The sequence below is a fragment of the Vulpes lagopus genome, chromosome 15 (genome assembly GCF_018345385.1).
Source record: "Vulpes lagopus strain Blue_001 chromosome 15, ASM1834538v1, whole genome shotgun sequence".
NCBI lineage: Eukaryota > Metazoa > Chordata > Mammalia > Carnivora > Canidae > Vulpes > Vulpes lagopus.
In genome coordinates this window covers 12383087-12407357 of record NC_054838.1, presented here as the reverse complement: position 1 = coordinate 12407357, position 24271 = coordinate 12383087, and the positions used below count along the sequence as shown (strand labels likewise).

Below are 24271 nucleotides of genomic sequence, written 5' to 3'. Positions count from 1 at the left end.
ATTTGATCTGTTCTCTCTTCCAGCATAATGCTTATCATCTGTGTGGCTGGATTTACAAAGCTCTAGGCAATAGTTTATCTTTTTTTTTATATGCGTTTGGAGTGAGGAGCACAGAATCTGGAAGGTGCCTCTATAGTTTTTGTCTCTTCTGTTTTAAAAACAAAAATCTTCAGATTCATATAAGAAAGCATTGTGTGCTTTGTTCTAGAAAAATTCTGTTGGTTTACCAAAAAGATTTTTATGTTTCATTTGAATATGTCTTAAAAGTTTTCATGGCTTCCTATCCTCATTATTCAGTAAAGTTTCAGAGTGGAAAATATGCAGAAGAATACAGGGTAAATGACTTACAAGTCTAAAAAAAATTAGCTTTTAGATAGTCACTGCCGTATGTCCTACTAATATTTTCATTTCTGTGGCTTTGTGTGGTATTTGCATTAGATTTATATTTCTTTGCATTAAAGTCTTGTTCTTAATCTAGGCCTGACATTTACTCTGAGTTATTTATGTTTCTATTTTTATCAACACTTCAAGCTTTAGGAAATCAGCTTTGAGCCATTTCTTTTTTTGATTGGAGATATAGTGCAACACAATGAAAAGAATGCAAATTAAATAGATGTGAACAGTAATATCCCAACGACATGAAAATATTTTAGTTAAGATGACTCGTAAAGAATAACACAGGCCTTAGGGCACCTACCTAATGTTTTTTTTCCCTACCTACCTAGCTTTTAAGAATATAATTGTTATTAAGATGAAGATGATGAGATTTCTGAATTAATCTTGTGTCTCACAATTTTGGAATATATATAAACTACATAGATTCCTTTTCCCTCTAAATATTCCAGGGCACTGATGAATGCCTAGTGATTCGCAGATCATAATCTGATAAATAATGGCTAATCCTCCATTACTGTTTCCTAGTTTAAATTTTATCTAATTTATATTTACTTATAGAGACATTGAACAATATTTTCCTTAAGGATTTTGTTACTTTGTGTTTTTTTTTTAATTTTTTTTATTTATTTGTGATAGTCACAGAGAGAGAGAGAGAGAGAGAGAGAGAGAGAGGCAGAGACACAGGCAGAGGGAGAAGCAGGCTCCATGCACCGGGAGCCTGATGTGGGATTCGATCCCGGGTCTCCAGGATCGCGCCCTGGGCCAAAGGCAGGCGCCAAACCGCTGCGCCACCCAGGGATCCTGATTTTGTTACTTTGAATATCTCTCTGAATCTGTCTTGTATTATTAGTTCTCCTACTGTCCTGGATCATTCTTATCAGGTATAGACAAGCTCTAGAACCTAGAGCTTTTGTTAACCATGTTAACAATAAAATAAAGTATTAGCCCCACATTCTTTCCCAACTATTGTCCCATTTCATTCTTGACATTTACAGCACAATTTCTTAAGAGTTTTCACCAGTCACTGTCTTCTTTACCTTTCTAAATTCTTAATTAAAGCTTAATAAATACTTGTAAAATATGCATAAAGTATAGACAAAGGATAACAAATGCCATCTATACTTTCCATTACCATTAATTTTGAACATTACCAATAACTTTGAAGTTCCCTGTATGCCACTCCCAGATCCATTTTCTTTCTCTTTTCCCTTGGAAACAATCCCCATCCTGAATTTCTTTATTGTTTCCCATATGTTTATATTCCTAAACAGTATATTTCAGTATATTTTACATGTATGAAATTCTGCTGTAGGTATCCTGTGACTTTTCTCATTCAATCTTATGTTTCTGGGATTTATTTATATAGTATGTAGCTGTACTTCATTTATTTTCACCATTGTATTCCATAATATGAATATACTCAAATTTCTCCATTTTGTTTTGGATAGACATTTGGGTTATATCTAGTTTTTTTGCTACCCCGAACAGTGCAGTTATGTGCACTTAGTTAGACTATATAGCAAATTCAAGTTTTGGAAAGGTTTTTCTCCTAATTTGTTGGTTGTGAATTGATGCTTTTATAAAATACACTAGAAATATTTCAGCAACCTGTTTCTAAACATGTACTCTTAATTTCTTTATCTTACTTGGAGCACACTTCGAATAGCACTGCTTTTAGATATACCTAGCTGCAGAGTTCCTGGATCATACGTCTTCTACTACTTATGCAAAAATTTTGTTTTCTCAAAATCACTAATATGCTAGTTGTTCAGATTAAACGGAAGACAGTCTTCTAGCAGTTTGTGACTTTCACTGTGTCTCTTCTCAGCCCCTAACATGCAGGGGATCTCAGACACAGACCTCCAGGGGCCATTAGAATAGGGTGTACATTAGCTCTCCTGTTACAGCAGCAGCTTCTGAGTCGGCATCCTCGACACAGTTTCCCTCAGAATATAAGCTAATGTTGCTTTGATAAGCAAGAAACCAGACTCCTTTATAGCATTTTTTTCTCAACCTTAATTTCATTATCACTCCCCTAAGGAGCTGTTTTAGACTTTTTTTTTTCTCTAATCGTCCCTCCCCTTCAGTGAAATTTCAATACTGTAGATTGACAGTCTATTTATGTTATGTGGCATTTGGAGGGCTACAACCATTTTATTATTTTTAAGATTTTTTTTTTTTTGGTGTGTGTGTGTGTGTGTGTGTGTGTGTGTGTGTCTCCTAAGAACCAATTTTTACCTGCTGGGGAGTGATAGGGCTACCATTAAGGATGCCTGATATGAATATAGATATGGTCCTGGCATTAGAGTACCGGCATTTAAAAAGATATATTTATTTAATTGTCATGTAGGTGAATGAAGTGGGGAACAAGGAAGACTCAATGTTAAGAAACTGTCCTAATGAAAATGTGCTTGATTTAGCAAAAGATCAGCTTCTACTTAGATTCATGAATTGGGAAAGTAAGGAATCGGCATTTGTCACTGTTTGATTTTGGCAAACTTTGTAGGAGAAACGTAGAAGTATGTTTTGGAGGACATTACAGTTAGGAAAGTTTGTAGATTTAGAATGCAAATTAGTGAATTGATGCCTATCTCCTAGGTAATTTTTGGTGATACATCGTGTGGCTCTGACTTCACACCTGTCTATTCTGTGCTTCTATTGGTGTACTTAAGAAAAACTCAGATTTGCAGATGATGAGATAATGGTGGAGAGTTGACATCCTCAATCTCAAAAGAAAAATTTGACAGGCTAAATTAAGGACAGAAGTAAAGTATTGCAGTTGAGTCTAAAATACCAATTGTGGGGATGCCTGGGTGGCTCAGTGGTGGAGCGTCTGCCTTTGGCTCAGGTCATGATCCCGGGGTCCTGGGATAGGCCTTGTTGGGCTCCCTGCTTCTTCTCCCTCTTCCTCTGCCCCTCCTCCTGCTTGTGTCTGTGTGCACGTGCATGTGCTTGCTGGTAAGCATGAGCTCTTTCTCTGTCTCTCTCAAATAAATAAACGCTTTAAAAAAAATACCAAGTGTGTAAGAATAGCATGGACAAAGTGGAGCATAGCAATGCTAAGTATAAAAGAAACAAGGAGATTTAGGTCAAGTTACTCTTTTTAAAAAATATTTATTTATTTATTTATTTTAGAGAAGGAGACAGAATGGGACAGGGAGAAGCAGAGGGAGAGGGACAAGCAGACCCAGGTTGAGTGTGGAGTCTGTTCGCGGTGCTCAATCCCAGAGCCTTACCATCATGACCAGAGCCAAATCAAGAGTTGGCTGCTTTTAACCCACTGAGCCACCCAGACACCCCAAGTTACATTACTCTTAATGTGAGTGTTCTGAGAGAGTAATTAACATCTTAAACCTCATTAACTAATGTGTCTAGAATCTAGAATGTGTTCTGGTCAAATCACAACCTGAAATAATTATGTCAGGGTTACACTTAGGGCCATATAAAATACTGCATAAATTTAATGAGTCTACTAATATTCATGAAGTACTTTGCATATAGTTACATACAACAGCTCTTCTGTGGGTACTGAAGTTTTTTTTGTTGTTGCTTTTTGTTTGTTTGTTTGTTTGTTTTTTGTTTTTGTTTTTGTTTTTTTTTTTTTTTGTTTTTTTTTTTTTTCCAGTACTGAAGTTTTAGATGTGCTTATAGTATTGTATGTCTGGATTTTCTTTGGGAAGAAATAGATTTCTTTTCACTGGCAAGAGATGACCCTCTGCAAGGATGTTGAGAAGGATATGGTGATAATGACAACTGATAATTTTTTTAGTGATTAGGGTTGGGTATATTACCTAAAATAGGGGTCAACGAGCTATATAGCCTACTGACCAAATTCAGCCAGCATCCTGTTTTTGTATGGCTCTCCAGCTAAGAATGTTTTTGCATTTTAAAGCATTGTAAAACAAACAAAATAAGATTATGTCACAATGACCTTAGGTGGCTTGCAAAGCCTAAAATATTTACTATCTGTCCCTCTACAGAAAAAAAAAACAATATGCCAACTCCTGATAAAATATTAGGCCGGTGATAGATAGAGTGGATAACACTTTAAGATCTTTTGCATCCAGGAGACAGATGACAAAGGATGAAAAACAGCACAGAGTTCACCATATGGGTGCGCCTGGCTGCCTTGGTCAGTAGAGCATGTGACTCCTAATTTTGGGGTTGTGAGTTGGAGCCCCTGTTGGGGGTAGAATTTACTTAAAAAAAAATATTCAGCATATAGAAATCAGGTGGTTATATTACAAATTAACTAGATTTAAATTTGAGACTAAGGTTCAAAGCTATATAGAAAATTGCCATTATAATCAATTTATTTTGGCAAATGGAGACCGATTAAGTAAACTTAAGAGAAATTTAGGATTAATTATAGGTAGTAGTTATAGCTTGCTAAATTAAAGCTAATGTTTTCTTCTAGAGCATGGTGACTATGAGAAGGGGAATCAGCCAGGAAGCTTTCTGGGAAGAAAACAGAGAGGAAAATACTAGTCTGGGACTAAGAAGTTATCACTGGTAGCCTATAAAGAAGACAAATAGGAAAACCATCCTAATTATCTGCATATCAAAAGGGTTGAATGTTGCTTTTTAAAATCCATTACTTTATACTTAATCTAACCCAAAGGACAGGCTTTTTAAACTGCTTTTGACAGAAGTGCCTTATTAGTAAGGAAATAGCACCACCCATTGACACTGCTTTAGAATGTTGAGTGATGATCCTTTGAAGATGATGAGGGGAGGGAGAGTGTCTGATGATTTGTAATTTTTCTTGTATTTTTGGTAACTGGGTGTTATTCTGATTTGTATTTTCCTTATTGTGGTAATGGGTATTTTGAAGGTTAATACAGCTTATTAGAGTGACCTTATTCTATTTTTTTGATTTCTCACAGAGTGCATAATTTATGGAATATTCTGTCTAGAGATAATTTTTATTCTCACTTTCCCAATTATTCTCCCAAACTGTAAGCTAGGTAAAATCGAAGATGTTCCATTTTGTCTTTACATATATTTGTTTGTTTGTTTCTGGTTTGTAACGAAGTGTTTCTCTGTCTTTTTCTTTTTCCCCAGATGATACTTTGGGATTGGGACTTAAAGCAATGGTATAAACCTCATTATCAGGTAAATATAAGTAAATATTACTAATAATATCTGTAATGAAACTTTTTAATTGAAGTATAGATGACACATAATGTTAGTTTCTGATATACTGTAATGAAACTTCTGACATCTATTTTTTAAAAATTTATTTATTTATTTATTTATTTATTTATTTATTTGAGAGAGCACGAGGGGGGGTGGGGGAGGGACAGAAGGAGAGGGAGAAGCAGGCTCCCTGATGAGCAGGGAGCCCGAGGACCCTGGGATTGTGACCTGAGCCACCCAGGCACCCTGAAACTTTAGACATTTTTAAAAAGTTACATTCGTAAGGTTTCTATGCTATGAGATTTTTTTAACTGAACTAATTTCAAATAAACAACTTTCATTTAGATAATTTTTTTAAAAAGACATTTTTAATCATGAAGGGGAAAAGGGAAATGATAAATCATACTTGTATAAGTTATTTTAAAAATATTAATATAATTGGAGCTCAGAATAAACTAACAATTCTATATTAAGGTTGAGATTTTTTTTTCTGATTGTGGGCAACTCATTCAGACAGGGAAAAAAGTAGATTAAAAGCCATATATGAGAAAAAGCAAAACAATTGGCAGAATATTTTATTAGGGAAGCCAAAACACTCTACTTACAGTTTTTGGCTTTTTTTTTTTTTTTTTAAGTTTTGGGTAAATTTTTAATTAAATTATACATACAGAAAAGTGCACAGCTTGATAAATTTTCACAAACTAAATGTCCCATGTAACTAGAACCTGTATCAAGAAATAGAACTTTACTAGCATTCCAGAAGCCTCACTTATGTACCATTCTGGTTATTGACTGTATCCCCATGGATAATGTCTGTCCTGACTTTCTAACAATTAGTTTGGCTTATTTATGAACTTTATATATATAAATGAAATCATATAATATGCACTTTTAAACTTTTTTGATGACTTAAGTAATATATATTCATATCAAAAGAACTGAAAATAGAAGTATAGGAGAAAAAAGAAAACCCATTCCTAAATATCAAGCAATAACTATGTTAATTATGTTAACTTATGATATATATCTTTACAGATATTTTCCCATTTTCCTATTGTATTGAAATGTGTGTGTATTCGATTCTACAAAAAATATGTTATTATAATTATATATTATAATTATAAATGTAAATTATATATAAACATACAGAATAACAAATATTAATAAATATATAAAATAAATTTAATTATGTTATAATATGCTGTTTTAAAACCTGGTGGTTTTTATACTGATAGATAAACATTAATATTAAATCTCTGTCCTTTGTATTCAAAGAAACATTACCTCTGTTTATTAGATTTATTTAGTTGTTTCTATCACCATTTTTGAGAAATTCCTTTGAATTTCTCATTCCTTTGATGGGATCTATTTATTTATTTTTAAAATTTATTTATTTATTGATGAGAGACACAGGCAGAGATATAGGCAGAGGGGGAAGCAGGCTCCCTCTGGGGAACCCACTGTGGGACTTGATGCCCGGACCCCAGGATCATGGCCTGAGTAAACGCAGACACTCAACCACTGAGCCACCCAGGCATCCCTGAATGGGTTTTATTTTTAAGGTTTGAATGGAAGAGCCACAACAGCCCAGAAGAACAAAATATTCTCTGGGTTTTGGTGAACAAAAAGCATACCTATTGCAATCAGGTGAAATCAAGAAAGCCACTTCTGACCTAAAAAAGGCTGATTCTTTGACCCACACAAGGGCTTCCTTATCAGTCATACTCACCAAGATCCTCAGTTTCCAATTAAAAGAGTATTTAAATTACCAGTAAAATCTAAAGATACATAAGCAGTAATGGTGAAGAGCATAGGCTTGTAGTCAGGCACACTGATATGTGATATCAGGCACCTTTCTCCCTTTTTCCTTTCTCTCTTCCCTCACCACCTCTTTTCTTTTAATTTTTTTTTTTTTTTTTTTTATGATAGTCATACAGAGAGAGAGAGAGAGAGAGGCAGAGACACAGGCAGAGGGAGAAGCAGGCTCCATACACCCGGAGCCCGACGTGGGATTCGATCCCGGGTCTCCAGGATCGCACCCTGGGCCAAAGGCAGGCGCCAAACCGCTGCGCCACCCAGGGATCCCCCTCTTTTCTTTTAAGATTTATGTATTTATTTGAGAGAGAGAGGGAGGGAGAAAGAGCTAGAGCTTGTGCCTGCCAGCCTGGGGGCAGGGAAAGGCAGAGGAAGATGGAAAGAGAAACTCAAAGAGAGACTTCTCGCTTAGCAGAGTCTACCCCAGGGCTTGCTTGACCCTACAACCCCAAGATCACAACATGAGCCAAACCAAGAGTGGGAAGCTCAACGGACTGCATCACTCAGATGCCCCTCCTCTTTTCTTTCTAATGATCCCTTTACAAAAATTTTAATGTACACTCATACATAAAAATGCACAAATTGTAAGTGTACAACTTGATGAATTTTCTCAAAGTGATTATATTCATGTGACCATCTTTCAGAAGAATTCAGCTCCCCCAAAGCCTCTCTTATGCTCCCCTCCTGGTCATCAACTTCTCCCAAGCATTATTTCAGTCCTGATTTCTGTCACTACAACTTAGTTTTTCCTGTCTGTGGATTTTATATAAATGGAATTAATGATACATATTTTCTATTTTGATTCTTTCTTTCAAAATTTTCTTTATAAGGTTAATATTGTTATTGCCCATAGTAATTCATTCATTTTCATTGCATTTAGTATTTCATTGAATGAATATACTCTCAATGTTTTCATTTACTCAATAATAGATGGACATTTTTTTCTTTTCAGCTTTTTGTGTGTCAGGAAGCAAGAATTCCTATCCCCTCAAAGGTCCTGTAGCTGGACTAAGAATCAAACTGACATAAGACAGATTAACAGAGAAAATGAAATTTAATAGGTATCTGTATAGGTAACCTACATAGACTTGGAAATTCTAAAGATAGGCAAAATAAGATATATATGATATCTTATCTGATAAGATATCTAAGATATCTCAGCTGAGGATAAAGTGGACAACAGGGGTCCAGGACTTCAGAGGAAAGGAATATAATTCACAGGGTGGTAGAAAGAGCAAATATTTGGTAATTAAGTGTTTGCCCTACCATGTAGTTGGTTCACTCACATAAAATTCCTCTTTGCTGGGTGCCTGGCTGGCCCAGTCAGTAGAGCATGCAACTCTTGATCTTGGGGTTACAGGTTTGAGCCCCATGTTGGGCGTAGAGATTACTTAACATCCTTTAAAAAATTTATCTCTGCTAAAAACCGTTCTTCTGGGAAAAGCCCCCAATTTAGAGTCTTCTGTGTACTTAAAGGAGGGGCAAAAGTTTCCCTTAAGACCACAGGACTTCAAGTGCTTTCAGCTCAAAATAATACACGTGCCAAAGTGGCACATTCTGGGATGGCCTGTCCTGAACCCCTTCATGACTATTGTAAGTAATGCTGCTGGCATTCTTGAGGTCTTTTGTTGGGTGTTTGTCGGAGGGGGTTGCTGGGTCACAGGGTATGCGTGCATATGCTGAGTTTCAGTAGATAGCACTCAATTTTCCAAGAAGTATCAATTTTTACCCAACCATCAGCCTTTGAGAGTTCCAGTTGCTCCACATCCTTGAGAACCCTTTATAGGGTCTATTTTTAAATCATTCTGGTAGCTGTGGAAGAGTATATCGTTGTGCTTTTAATACTTGGGATTTCACTGGTAACTCATCAGGTTGAGGATCTTTTCATATGTTAATTGGTTGCTCAGATATTCTCTGGTCAGATCTTTGACTTGTTTTGTTTAAAGATTTTATTTATTTATTAGAGATATCCTTTATCAGATTACGGAAGTTCAAAAAAAATTAAGGAAGTTCCATTCTAATCCTGGTTTACTAAAGACATTTATTTTTCTCTTTTTAGTCATGGATGGGTGTACAATTTTTATCAGATGCTTTTTCTGCCTCTATGGAGATGATTCCTGGATTTTTTCCATTTATTAATGTGGTGAATTGTATTGATAATTTTGTGTCTCTGTTAAACCATCCCTGATGTAGGAAAAGACATTAGAGTTCAAAGCCGACAGCCAAAAAAGAATTGAGACGTCTTTGGTGCAAAAAGATGGTTTTATTAAAGCATAGGGACAGGACCTGTGGGCAGAAGGACTGGGGTCATGCGGAGAGGCCCATTATATACTTTCAGGTTGGGAGGGGGTTAGAGGTAGTGTAAGACTCTGAGGAATTTTGGAAGCAAGGATTCCAGGAGCTTGAGGGGGCTAGCTGTTGTTGGGAAACTGTCGTTTATTATCATCTAATAAAACCTTAGTCATGAGACCCTTCAGATGTATATTGGTGGGTCATATGCTTGGGGGATGATTGCCAACAAGTATTTGGGGGAGTTTAGAGATAAAGGAAGTTTCCTAAAGGAATTTTTATATGTTAAAGTAGATTTACAAGATCCTGGAGCTCGGGCTAAGATTGCCTTTTGCCCTTTAGCAAAGTATTAACATCCAGGCAGCTGAGTTCCTACAGGAATGTCACTCTGCCTTTTTTAAAGGACTTGTCAGTGGGCTGTAGGAAGTAAGAAAAATTTAATAATTTTCCTTCTGTCTTTGTTTCTCACATCAATCCCCATATTCCCAGAAAAAAGCAAATTTGATTAAGATATTTAAAAATATATGTGTATATATAATACCTATATATGTCCCTGGATTTTATTAATATTTTGTTTTGGAATTTCAAATCTATGTTTATGAGAGAGAATTGGCCTATAATTCCTGTTTTTTATAATGTTCTTGGTATATGTTGGATATAAAGGTTACAATCTCATAAAATAAAGTGAGATACTCACCCTATTACCTAGAAAAGTTTGGTGAGACTGGTATTCTTTCCCTAATGTTTGAAAGAATGCTATGGTGAAGCCATCTCAGTCTGGAGCTTTTTTTATGAGCAAATTTTAAATTATGTATTCAGTTTCTTCAGTAGTTTTAGGCCTATTAAGTTTTCTGTCTCATAATAATTTTTGGTTAGTGGTGTTTTCTAGGAAGTCCTTTTGATGTTGTTCCCTCTAGACTGCTGAAAGCTCTATTTAACTTTCAAAATAGAAATCTGTTTGAGAATTTTTGCTTGGGTTTCTCCATCTCTCCGCCACTGTTTGCAAATTGGCAAATGCCTTTGAGGGAAAGCAGCTCTGAATTCAACCTACCTTCTTTTTCTCCTCTCTGAGATCTTGCTTGGGCTTTAAAGCCCTGCCTGTCCTGATAACCCTGTACTCCAGTTTTGGTCTTCGAGCCTCCTGTGACTACAGAAAGCTCCACTCTATTTCCTAGCCTCTTAACTACTGTGCTTCTTGCTCTCTCTGCCCTGGCCAGTTATGAATCCACAGCAGACTCCTCGAGAAAAAGTAGCACAGTATGGTGGGTTCATTTTAATTTTTAAACTCTGACTTCTTGTTCTTTCAAGGCCTGGCTGCTTGACTGTGCTCTGATGCCTTGAAATGGGTGTTATTTTTATTTCAGCTTTTCTAGACCCGTTATTCTAGGCGGAAGAGTTGCTTTGAGACAGGCTCCTTGCTGAAAAATAAGGCTAGCCTCTTAAGGCACTCTGAATCTATTTTGTCATCTATGGATCGGGAATGATACCAGTTCCTTCAGAGGGCTGATGATGATGATGATGATGAATGTCTAGTAGGTAGCACTATAAAAATGTAAGTTAATATTATATTAATTTCAATAATGAATTCTAAGGGTCTCTGAAATTATAGTACAAGACAGGACTTAGCAGAGTTTTTCTGTAAAGGGCCAAATAGTAAATATTTTAGCATTTGCAGATGAAAGCCACCTACCTCTCCCTCATCCTCTTCTTTAATCAACCCTAGCTCTCTGGGTAAAAACCAAGATTTGCCACATGTAAGCCAGTGGGAAATAGGAATTTAAGTTCAGCTTTAAAAAGTTGTCACTCTTGCTCTTCTCACCCAGAATAATAAAGGTTAAAAATCCTTACCAAATGACCTTACACAATATAGTCCCTCACTTTACTCCCTTTTACTTCTCTGACCTTGTGTTCTACTAACTTCTCCTCCATTTACTCTGCTCTAGTGACTCCCGTCCCCTTTTATTCCTCTGACAAGCTAGGCAGGCTGGGTGTCTGGGTCTTCACACTTGTGAGTCTCTCTGCCTAGAATGCTCTTTTCCCATCTCTGTCCGTTCTTAACATATTTACCTTTTCATCCTCTCTAACATTTCAGTGGCCTCCATTACTTCCTCTTCTCTTTCCTTGCTTGATTCTTCTTCCTTAACTTGCTCAGAATCCATGATTTTCCCTTGTTCATATCCATTAGCTGGGGTCTCGTGTTCTCAAAAATGTGGTCCCAACTCACCTTTCCATCTTATTTTCCAATGTTCTTTTAGAAAAAAATGAAGCCAAAACAAAAAGCCCCCCCCAAAAAAAACAAAAAAAGAAAAAAATGAAGCCTGTATTTTAATAATTTCATGTTCCTTGTACTTGGCTATTTTACTACTTTTGTACCTTTATTTGTATTCGTTCTTGAAGAATAAACGCCCCAAATACATTTTTAGCTTTATTATAATCTTTATAAATAAAATCCTACCAAATTACTAGCTCAAATGCTACTCCTTCCATAAAGTTTCTGCCAACCATTCAGATTAAAGTTTATGTATCTTCTTTGAACTCCAATGCCACTCTATCTATATTTTCATTTCATCATTTTCCGTAATATTAATCATAGTAATTTTATTACATGTTGTGGCAGAGGGGCTATTGCCATAACATGTGTCTTGTCTAATCCAGAAGTTGCTTTCTCCCTGTGGCCTGAAGACTCTCTTCCCCCACCTAGAGATTCAATCTGAGGAAATTCCTCCCATCTCCTCACCCACAGAGGTATAACAAGGACCAGTGGGAACCCTAGTGGCATCAGAAAACCATCAAGCAGGCTGAAATACCACGGTGAATGCTCTGGAAACTAAAATATCATTAGAACCACATTCCCGAGGGGTGCCTGGTGGCTCAGTTGATTAAGCATCTGCCTTTAGCTTTGATCATGATCTCAGGGTCCTGGGATCAAACTCCACATCATTGGGCTCTCTACTCAGTGGCAAATCTGCTTCTCCCCATTACTCCCCTTCTGTTTTCTCTCTCTCTCAAATAAATAAATAAAATCTTAAAAGAAAAAAAGAACCGCAGCCCTGAAAAAGTAGACCAGGACTACCTAACAGAAACTACCTCCTAATACAAAAGATTTAAATAGGGGATCCCTGGGTGGCGCAGCGGTTTGGCGCCTGCCTTTGGCCCAGGGCGCGATCCTGGAGACCCGGGATCGAATCCCACGTCGGGCTCCCGGTGCATGGAGCCTGCTTCTCCCTCTGCCTCTGTTTCTGCCTCTCTCTCTCTCTCTCTGTGACTATCATAAATAAATAAAAATTTAAAAAATTAAAAAAAAAAAGATTTAAATAGGACCTTAGAGTCTTGTAGAATAATACCCAAAATGTTGATGATAAAATAAAAAAATAATTTTACATACTAAGAACAAGGAAAGTCATAACTTGAATGGGAAAAGACAATGCTTAATACCAAGATGAATCAGATTTCGAATTATCTGACTTTTTTTTTTTTTTTTAAGATTTTCTTTTTTTTATTTTGGAGAGTACAAGCAGGGCAAGGAGCAGAGGGAGATGAACAAGCAGACTCCCCACTGGGCAGGGAGCCTGACATGGGAACCAATCTTATGACCCTGAGATCATGACCTGATTAAACCCCCAAATCAAGAGTTGGGCATCTAACCAGCTGAGCCACCCAGGCACCCCCGACAAATTTTAAAGCAGCCATCATAAAAATGTTCTAACAAGCAATTACAAATAAAATAGAAAATCTCAACAATAACAAAAATACAGATACATCCCCTTTTATTGCACCTCACAGATACTGTGGGGTTTTTTTGAAAATATTAATGTAAGTTTTTAATGGTTACTACATTATATATGATTCTTCCATCCTTCAGAATTTTAGAGTTGACATTGTAAAGTAATGAACTAAAAATTTTTTAGCAGCTTTATTCTATTTTATTTATTTATTTTTGTATATTTTCTTATTGAAGTTCGATTTGCAAACATATAGCATAACACCCAGTGCTTATCCCGTCAAGTGCCCCCCTCAGTGATACTGTGATTTTTTTTTTATAAGTTGAAGGTTTGTAGCAATCCTGCATCAAGCAAATAAATCTATTTTTGCTTTGTCACTTTAACAACAGCATTTGCTCACTTTGTGTTTCTCCAACATTTTGGTAATTGTTAAAATATTTCAAATTTTTTCATTATTATATTTGTTAAAGTGATCTATGATCAGATTGATGTTATATTGTAATTGTTCTGGGGTGACAATGAGTCATGCTCATATAAGATAGTGAACTTAATAAATGTTGTATATGTTATAACTGCCCCACTGACCCGCTGTTTCCCCATCTCTCTCCCTTCTCCTTGGACCTCCTTATTTCCTGAGATGCAACAATATTGAAATTTGGTCAGTTAATAACCCTGCAAGGCCCTCTTAGTGTTCAAGTGAAAGTCGCACGTCTCTCACTTTAAATCAAAAGCTAGAAGTGATTAAGCTCAGAGCGGAAGGCATGTCAAAAGCTGAGATAGGTCAAAAGCTAGGCCTATTGCCCAGACATTCAAGTTGTGAATGCAAAGAAAAAGTTCTTGAAGGAAATGTAAAAGTGAACTTCAGTGAACATGTGAATCATAAGAAAGTGAAACTTTATTGATGATACAGAGAAAACTTTAGTGTCTAGATAATCAAACCAGCTACAACATTCCTTGCAGCCAAAGCCTAATCCAGAGCAAGACCCTAACTCTCTTCAATTCTAGGAAAGATGAGAGAAGTGAAGGGACACTTGGGTGTCCAGTGATTGAGTGTCTGCCTTCAGCTCAGGGCATGATCCCGGGTCCCAGGAATGAGTCTCAAATCTGGCTCCCCAAGGGGAGGAGCCTGTTTCTCCCTCTGCCTATGTCTCTGCTCTTTCTGTGTGTCTCTCATGAATGAATGGATGAATGAATGAATGAATGAATAAATCTTTAAAGAGAGAGAGAGAGAGAGAGAGAGAGAAATGAAGAAACTGGAGAAGCCAAGTCTGAATGTAGCAGAGGTTGGTTCATGAGGTTTAAGGAAGGAAAGGAAGGAAGCCATCTCCATAATATCAAAGTTCAAGTCAGTGCTGATGTAGAAGCTTCAGCAAATTATCCAGAAGATCTAAGCTAATTAATGAAGTTGGCTACACTAAACAACAGATTTTCAGTGCAGGTGAAACAGCCTTCTATTGGAAGATGGCACCTAGACCCTCCCATGGCCAGAGAGGAGACATCAGGGCCTAGTGACTTGATGTTGAAGCCAGTACTCATTTACTATTCTGAAAATCACAGGGTCCTTAAGAATTATGTTAAACTAGGATGCCTACCATAGATAGTGATTCCTCTGTTGGATCTGGGCAAAGAAAATTGAAACCTTCTGAAAAGGAGTCACCATTCTAGATGCCATTAAAAACATTTGTGATTCGTGGGAAAAGATCAAAATACCAACATTAATAGGAATTTGGAAGAAGTTCATTCCAACCCTCATGGATGATTTTGAGGGGTTCAGGTATTCAGTGGAGAAAGTAACTACACATGTGGTAGATATAGCAAGAGAAATAAAATCAGGAGTAGAGTCTGAATTGCTGCGATCTCATGATAAAACTTGAACATACATATGAGGAGTTGCTTCTTATGAATGAGCAAAGAAAGTGGTTTCATGAGATAGAATCTACTCCTGGTGAAGCTGCTGTGAAGATTGCTGAGATGACAACAAAGCATTTAGAATATTACATAAGCTTGATAAAGCAATAGCAGGTTTTGAGAGGATTGACTCCCAAGTTTGAAAGAAGTTCTACTGTAGGTAAAATGCTATCAAACAGCATCAGATGCTACAGAGAATGTTTGTGAAAGGAAGAGTCAACTGAATGCAGCAGACTTCATTTATTTTAAGAAATTGCCAGAGCGACCCCAGCCTTTAGCAACCACCATTTTGTTTTGATCAGTCAGCAGCCATCAGTGTCAAAGTCAGGACCCTCCACTAGCAAAAAGAGGACAACTCACCAAAAACTTAGGTGATAGTTAGCATTTTTTAGCAATAAAGTATCTTTTTTTTTTTTTTAAGAGTGGGAAAAGAGTATGGAGGGGAGGGGCAGAGGGAGAAAGAGAATTCTAAGCAGGCTCCACACCCAGCATGGAGCCTGGCACAGGGCTCAATCTCACAACCCTGAAATCCTGACCTGAGCTGAAATCAAAGTCAGATCCTTAACCAACTGAGCCACCCAGGTGGCCAGATAAAGTATTTTTAGATTAAGGTATGTACACTGTTTTTTTAGACATAATGCCATTGCACATGTAATAGACTACGGTATATTGTAAACATAACTGTTACATGCACTAGGAAACCAGAAAATTTCTTTTGACTCACTTTATTGTGCTATTTACTCTATTGCAGTAGTCTGGAACCAAACCTGCAACATCTCTGAGGTAGATCTATAGAAGTTATAAAAAAGAAAGAAATGAAAACTATGGAACTGAAAAATGCAATAATGGAAATTAAAACTTGCTGAATGGGCTCAGTAGGAGAGTGGAGATGACAGAGGTTGGAATCTGAGCTTCAGACTAAAGCAATAGAATTTACCCAATTTGAACAACAGGGAGAAAATAGGTGGAAACAAAATGAACAGAGTCTTAGGGACAATAACAAAAGATCCAAAATTCATATCCGTATCTGAGAAGGAGAGAGAGTGAGTTTAAAAGATTATTTGAAAAAAATAATGGCTGAAAACTTCCCCGAATTTTGCAAAAGACGTAATCTTACAAATTTGAGAAGCTGAGTGAATCCCAAATATGAAAAAAAAAAAGAACCCAAAACCAATAAATCTGCAAGCCATGTCATAATTAAACATTTGAGAAATGACACATGATTGTATGGGAATGTCAACTCAAATATCAATAGATTTCTCACTTAGGTGTGGGAAAATAAATGCTATTATAATACAATTTGTGGACATATAGATTTAACCAACATATGGGAGGGCAGTTTTATAGTAATGATCAAATTTTAACCTGTTCATTTACTGTGGTTCAGAAATTCAATTTTATGGGAAGCTATTTGTCAGAAATATCCTTAATTATCTATAGTGACATATATAGGGGAGTATTTATTCATAAAGATTAGAAATAACTGGGCTATACCCTAGCAATAGGGGAATATTTTCACATAAAAACTAAGACAAAATAATACTTCACCAGGGAAAAAAATTCTCCAAAGAGCAAAGACATTATTTAGCTAATTATTGTTCTAACTTTCATAACATTTCTTAGTCCCAAAATGTGTTGAGGATACTTACTAAACAGTTTTATAGTAAACTCATTACATGCATTCAGTAATTATGAATTTCAGACACATTCAAATATAAGTTCCGGGTATAATAAAAGCACCACAAGTAACATTTAATTCACTATTCTGATTATGCATGTTCTCATTTCTATGGGTAATCAAGTTGAACATCATATATATGTATTTTCTTTTTTTTTTATTTTTTTTATTTTTTTGTGATAGTCACAGAGAGAGAGAGAGAGAGAGAGAGAGGCAGAGACATAGGCAGAGGGAGAAGCAGGCTCCATGCACCGGGAGCCCGACATGGGATTCGATCCCGGGTCTCCAGGATCGCGCCCTGGGCCAAAGGCAGGCGCCAAACCACTGTACCACCCAGGGATCCCTATATGTATTTTCAAAAAGTAAAAATCAGACCACGTGTATATGTCAATAAAATATTCATTCTAAATTTTAAAAATATCATTTCTATCCATTCTTTAAGGTGAAGTGTGATGTTACTCCTTCCATGATACTATTGGTGACCATGAGTTCAAAATTAATCACTGTCTCCTTTGAACTCTGACCCCGTTTTCCTGTATTTTTATCTTATTTTCCATAATATCGACAGATATACTATTATTTATTGCACTTTAAATATATGCACTATATATTGCCTTATGTGTTTTACCTGTATTCTCAGACTAAAGCCTCACGTAAGCCCTTAATGAGGTAGATGTTATAATCTCCATTTTATGGTAAAGAAACTAAAAGGTTCAGATGTTAAATAATTTGCTCAAAATCATACAGTTAGGATTAAAGTGTCGATTTCAAGCCCCAATGTCATTGCAATGGAGCCTTATCACTGTGATCGACTGCCTCTTAAGTGTGTAAAGGAAGTGAAAGAACTGCTGTGGATGTGTAATGTATATTTCTATCGATTTAAAATAGAGTATTTCTGAAATGTTAGAGTGTTTAAATCGCAAATCTGTAATATTACTTTTTCTTTTCTTTTCTAGAATTCTGGAGGTGGAAGTGGAGTTGATCTTTCAGTGCTAAATGAGGCTCGAAATATGGTGTCAGATCTTCTGATTGATCCAACCCTTCCCCCACAAGTCATTTCTTCCCTGCGGAGCATCAGTAGCTTGATGGGTGCTTTCTCAGGTTCCTGTAGGCCAAAGATTAATCCTCTCACGCCATTTCCTGGATTTTACCCCTGCTCAGAAATAGAGGACCCAACTGAGAAAGGAGATCGAAAACTTCACAAGGTCAAGATACAGTAATTAGCCAGCCCTACTTACCATGTTTAATATTTTCAAATTAAAAATGCTCCTTTATAGCTTAGATAAAATATACTTTCTTTTTCAAGGATCAGCTTTTTTATACTGTATATTGAGCTGTTTGGGACTTCAAGAGGTGGTTATAAATCTCAAATAATTCTAATTGAGTATTCAGCTTTAATTCTAAATAACTTTGCTATAATCAGCAGTTATCACTTCATCGGTTACAACTCTTTATCATTGTTACTGTTTTTAAGAAGTAGAAAACAACACACAAATTGAATTCTAGGCTTGTATAACAAAGTAGTAGTCCAGTCATGTCATTAATTAATCTATTGTATTATTTAGAATCCAGGAATCGTTCTTATTGAACCACAAAGAATTGATGGTTATAATATTCATTTTATGAATTACATAGCATTATCTTAAATGGATTTTCACATCTTTTTGATCTGTTTTTTTCCCCTTTACCCTCTAAGGACCGCTATAGCCCAATAGACATTGATTTTTTCCATTATTAGATATGGGATTAATTTTTCTTAATATCAATGCTTCAAAATAGGCTTTTCTTTAAGAAATAATAAATACTGTTCTAAGTAGGTTTATCTTATGCTCGTTCAGAGTGCTTTTAATATAAGCTTTATTTGATTAATCAATATCTTTATCAATAGCTAAAATCATAAACTTGAGAAATAATATGTTAGAGATTATTCTAGATTAACTTATTCTACACGGGTAAAGAAACTAATCAAGAGAAGATAAAATTCAAATCAGTTAATTTTGTTCATTGTAATAGTGTATATAGAGCTTAGAAACAGTTAAATATAGTTTTGGAAGGATTTTGATCAGATAGTTCATTGTGTTAGTTCTCAGCATTAGAATATAGAAATGTTGAAAAATTAAGCAAGCCCAGTTAGGGCAAAATTTTGGTAATTACTGATCATAAATCTAGATGATAGGTGATTATGTGATGCTTTTATTTTTAAGAAAATTATACAGTAGCACCTGCCTTCGTCAAAGTCCAATTAACAATGGTACTTAGCTGCATGACATTCTTTCTTTTTCTTTCTTTCTTTCTTTCTTTCTTTCTTTCTTTCTTTCTTTCTTGTTTCTTTCTTTCTTCTTTCTTTCTTCTTTCTTTCTTTCTTTCTTTCTTTCTTTCTTTCTTTCTTTCTTCTTTTAAAGATTTTATTTATTTATTCATGAGAGACACAGGCAGAGGGAGAAGCGGGCTCCACGCTGGACTTGATCCCCGAGTCTCTAGGATCAGGCCCCGGGCCAAAGGCAGAGCTAAACCGCTGAGCCACCTGGGCTGCCCCAAGCTGTCTGACATTCTTTTTAGCACTCTACCTATGAGAAATAGGTTAATCACAAGCATCAAAAAGCGACAGTAAAAAATTCATCAATAAAATAACTCTATTCTTAATTTTCACTTGACATGTGGAAACTATGAGCATATATGATATGCTCTTCTTTTGTATTTTCCATTGACATTTGATGTCATTTGCAGTTTTTTTCTTTTTTCAATTGAAGTATACTGGACACAACAGAAGAGCAATCTTCAAAATAATAATCCTTAAAAGTCTTAATCAGAAAAATCTTACTGACACCATTATGTTTGTTACTGTGTATACTGTGTAAAAAAGTGCACTAGTACATTTTAAAAACATTTTAAACAATATTAATTAAACAGGATGCCTAAGTGCCTCATTTCCTGAACATTCTAGGTAATCAGGTTTATTTTTGGTACTGATAGGAGTAAGTCCTATAAGAACCAGGAAGTAACCTTTATTTCATTTCATTGTGTTCTTTAAACTTCTTTCACATTTAATTTGTCTCTGCTTTTGGAATAGAATAGAAAAAGACTGACGCTACTCCAGAAAACAACCATAGCTATTTATGAAAAGATAATTAGTGAGGAAAAGGAGTTGTAAAAAGTAATTTAATGTAAATGTCTTATATGTGTGTTAAGAACTAAGAAAGACTATATGAACCTAAATTATAGCCAGAAAGGATTATGTTCCACAAAGAACTTTTTCTCTGTGAGTCTAACTACGAATCTTTACAAAATCAACATCATTGGGAAATTTAAACATAGGAGATATTTATCTCTGAGATGGTTTCAGTATCTGTTAATGGGGTAAATTCAGAAAGAGAACTGTTTTATGTAAATCTCAGTAAAACACCCATTCAGGAAAAAAAAAAAACCCACCAATTCAGTAGTTTAAAAAAAAAACCAAAACTTTAGTTAATTGACTATTTGGATCAATTCGGAATATTTTCAAAAATTAAGATATTATTATTTTAAAGATTTTATTTATTTTATTTATTCATAGAGACACACACACACACACACACACACAGAGGCAGAGGCACAGGCAGAGGGAGAAGCAGGCTCCATGCAGGGAGCCCGACATGGGACTCGATCCAGGGTCCCCGGGATCAAACCCCGGGCTGCAGGCGGCGCTAAACCGCTGTGCCACCAGGGCTGCCCAAAAATTAAGATATTATTAATGCTAATGGTGTTCTGAGTTTGTTAATTAAAAAGATGGCTCTGAATCTTTCACTTTCTCCAGATTAATCCTATGTACATTAGCACTGTACTGAAAATAAAAAAGGCTTAGGATATAGGGCTTTTGTCCCTAATATGAAGCTTGTCCTCTGCAATTGCTTTTCAGGGTAAATCTTTCATATCAACTTTTGAATTTGTAAGCGTTTGTTTCTCATGAAACGAGGGGGTGAAGTGTACAAAAAATAAGTATCTTGTTAAATTGTAGGGCATTCAGAGATCATTTTTTTTTAAGTGAGAGGAACAGTTAATAATTGAACAACAGTATAGAATGTAAAATTTGGAGTAAATTTGATGGCTTTTCAGAGTAAAATGTTCTATTTCTCCTGTACCTGTTAAAAAGATACTTTGCATTGATTGATATCTTTATACGTCCTCTTGACTGATGCACACACAGCAGATCTGAAGGTGACGATTTTAACCACTGTTCAATTATTCCGCAGGGCCTAAGCAGTAGGACTAGTCTGCCGACTCCACAGCTGAGGAGGAGCTCCACAGCCTCAGGCCCACCGCCCGCAGAACAGTCTTCTTCAAGGTGGGAGCGTGGGAATGGCAAGAGGCCACACCAAGAGTTTGGCCTTTCGAGGTAAAATCCCCAGTCTTTTAAAGAAACTTGAGTCAAATACATCCACTTTGTTGAATGAGGTTTGAAATAACTAAAAGCAGAAGGAACAGTTGAAGTATTTTAGACATAGGACAGCACGGGTGGTAATAAGGCACCATAGAGAAACTGATCCTTAAAAGGAAGCGAACGTGTCTTCAAAACATTTAAGTACCTTGGGTATGAGGCATGCTGGGGCCTTGAGAAGATAAATCAGGGAGGTGGTTTAAGGAAGCGAGAGTCAGTTTAGGACAGGGTAGGAAAGCTTTTAAATTAGGCTTATGGGGGCGATCACACCCATCAGTGCACAGCATCCAAAGTTGGGTCAGCGGAGCTACTGACTTGCTAGCGGAGGAGCACGTTCCCAGGCTTCTCTCAGATGGTAGACGCAAGGTAGCAGAACTCTTCCCTAAGCTCTGCTCTTGCTGGAGGACTACGACTACTAATATATCCTGTACTCACTGGACGGTTGACTTGGAACTGACCGGTGCTAATCCTGCACACGAAAGCCATCAGCAACTGCAGCTAAATGAACCTGGGAAGATGCAGGGACAGAAATTTTCTAAATGTAAATATACCCATTTACCCTCATAACCAAAGATTCAGTACTTTGTTTTTAAGCGGCCAGGAAACATAGTGCTCTCCCGTGGGAGTTACGAACTGCTCTTTACTCACTCATCTAAGGATGTTAAGAGAGTTGGAATCAGCGTAAACTTGGGCATGTGTTGTACTGCATTTAGCTCGAGCTGTACAGTTACCCATTTGAAACAGCAGATGGCAGGGTTGGATCATACGAATTTGTTAAAAGTTATGTTAACATTTATATAGGAAGTACGAGCAAACAAAATTTTCTAGATTCTGGTGTGATTTTTTTAATTTGAATTTTCTATAATATATTCAAGTAGATGAACTCCTTTTTTATACAAGGAAAATGGAGTGATAGATAATAGATAAAAACAGGAGTGGATTGATGTAGAAAGAGCATAGTGCTAGAGAATGCAAATCTTGCCCAGAGCCTAAACATGACAGTCTTGTTTTTGTTTTGTTTTGTTTTGTTTTGTTTTGCTTTTTAATGGAAGTGGGATATGGGGAAGTCAATGATGATAGGAACTGAAAATATGACATATTTCTTAACCATGAGAAACATCATCTTAGATCAGTGCCGTCCAATAGAAATTTTTGTGATGATGGGGCAGCCTGGGTGGCTCAGTGATTTAGCACTGCCTTAGATCCAGGGTGTGATCCTGGAAACCCGGGATAGAGTCCCACCTCTGGTTCCCAGCATGGAGCCTGCTTTTCCCTCTGCCTGTGTCTCTGCCAATCTCTCTCTCTCTCTCTCTCTCTCTCTGTCTCTCATGAATAAATAAATAAAATCTTTTAAAAAATGTTTTAAAAAGAAATGTTTGTGATTATGGGAATATTTTATATCCATACCATCCAGTATGGCAATCCCTAACTACCTGTGGCTACTGACCACTTGACATATGTCTAATATGTTTAAGGAACTGAATTTTAAATTTGATTCAATTAATTTAAGTAAAATGCAAAGAGTCATATGTGACCATCATATAGCCATGTATGGCAGTCATTTTATTTTATTTTGCTTTTAAATTTTATTTATTTATTCATGAGAGAGACAGAGAGGCAGAGGGAGGGAGAAGCAAGCTCCATGCATGGAGCCTCGATCCCGGGACTCTGGATCACTCTGAGCCGAAGGCAGATACTCAACTACTGAGCCACGCAGGCGTCCGTGTATGGCAGCATAGCTATAGATCTTTCACATATGGTAATGTTTTGTTCAGGAACCTTTAGGCTTTAAGCGAATAGACTTGTGAATCTGGAATCATGAGGCATTCATCTTGACTTTATTAGAGCACCCAAAACTGAGGTCACATGTCCTATATTTTTGAGTCTTGATTTGAACCTAGCGTTGGATTCTGAGTATAGCTTCGCTGTGATTTTAAATGATCCCAACAAATGGGAAGCCCGGGTGGCTCAGCGGTTTAGCGCCTGCCTTCGGCCCAGGGCATGATCCTGGGGTCCTGGGATTGAGTCCCACATCAGGCTCCCTGAATGGAGCCTGCCTTTCCCTCTGCCTGTGTCTCTGCCTCTCTCTCTCTCTGCATTTCTCGTGAGTAAATAAATAAAATCTTTTTTAAAAAAATAATTTAGAAAAAATGCTCCCAACTGTGTTTTCAACATGATTCCAGGATTGAACCTCTCATTCCCCAAAGCTCTGACTGAAACGAAATTTCTCATCCCTCCAGTACATTTTCATGTTACTGTGTTTCTGCCCTTATTTCCTGACATAATGCTACTACACTCAAGTTTGGTGGTTGCTTAAAAAAAATGGATTTAGCTAGAAAAGTTGTTATCTTTGCATCCTTTTGATAATAGCTGTCAGGTCTATGTCTGCATCTTGTTTCCTTTCTGCTCTCTCTTCTCCTTTTTCACTTCGCCTACACTTCTTCATGCTTATTCTTACCTGGACTGTTATCCTCTTAATTGGCCTTTCCATTTCTAATATTCTTCGCAGCCTGATCCATCTCCTACCTGTCTGCCACAAATCTTCCTTAAACAGTCATCAAGTTTTTGGAACCTTTACCAATGCCTATAGAATAGAACCCAAATTCCTAGCCTGGGGTTTGAAACCCTGTTATTCCCTTATGTCAAAGCTGCACTCTTACTTGGAAAAAGTAAACAAACTAAAAGACATGAGCAATCTTGCAAAGAATGAGAACAGAAAAATGACTTGGAATGCTCTCTAGGTGAAAATGTAGGCATGTGACGTGCGTTAAACTCTTCCTTCAACTTTTTTTTTTTTAAATTTTTATTTATTTATTATAGTCACAGAGAGAGAGAGAGGCAGAGACATAGGCAGAGGGAGAGAAGCAGGCTCCATGCACCGGGAGCCTGACGTGGGATTCGATCCCGGGT

At 36.6% G+C, this 24271-nt stretch overlaps 1 protein-coding gene across 1 annotated transcript in view; it reads left to right on the top strand.

Annotated features, from left to right (window-relative positions):
• Positions 1–24271, top strand: part of PDE3B (phosphodiesterase 3B) — a gene marked incomplete at its 5' end in the record, with an annotated part of 164528 nt that overhangs the window by 87952 nt on the left and 52305 nt on the right. The window contains 3 exon segments of the mRNA XM_041730463.1: positions 5461–5511; positions 17904–18152; positions 21177–21319. Of these exon segments, the coding sequence (XP_041586397.1) occupies positions 5461–5511; positions 17904–18152; positions 21177–21319 (443 nt within the window).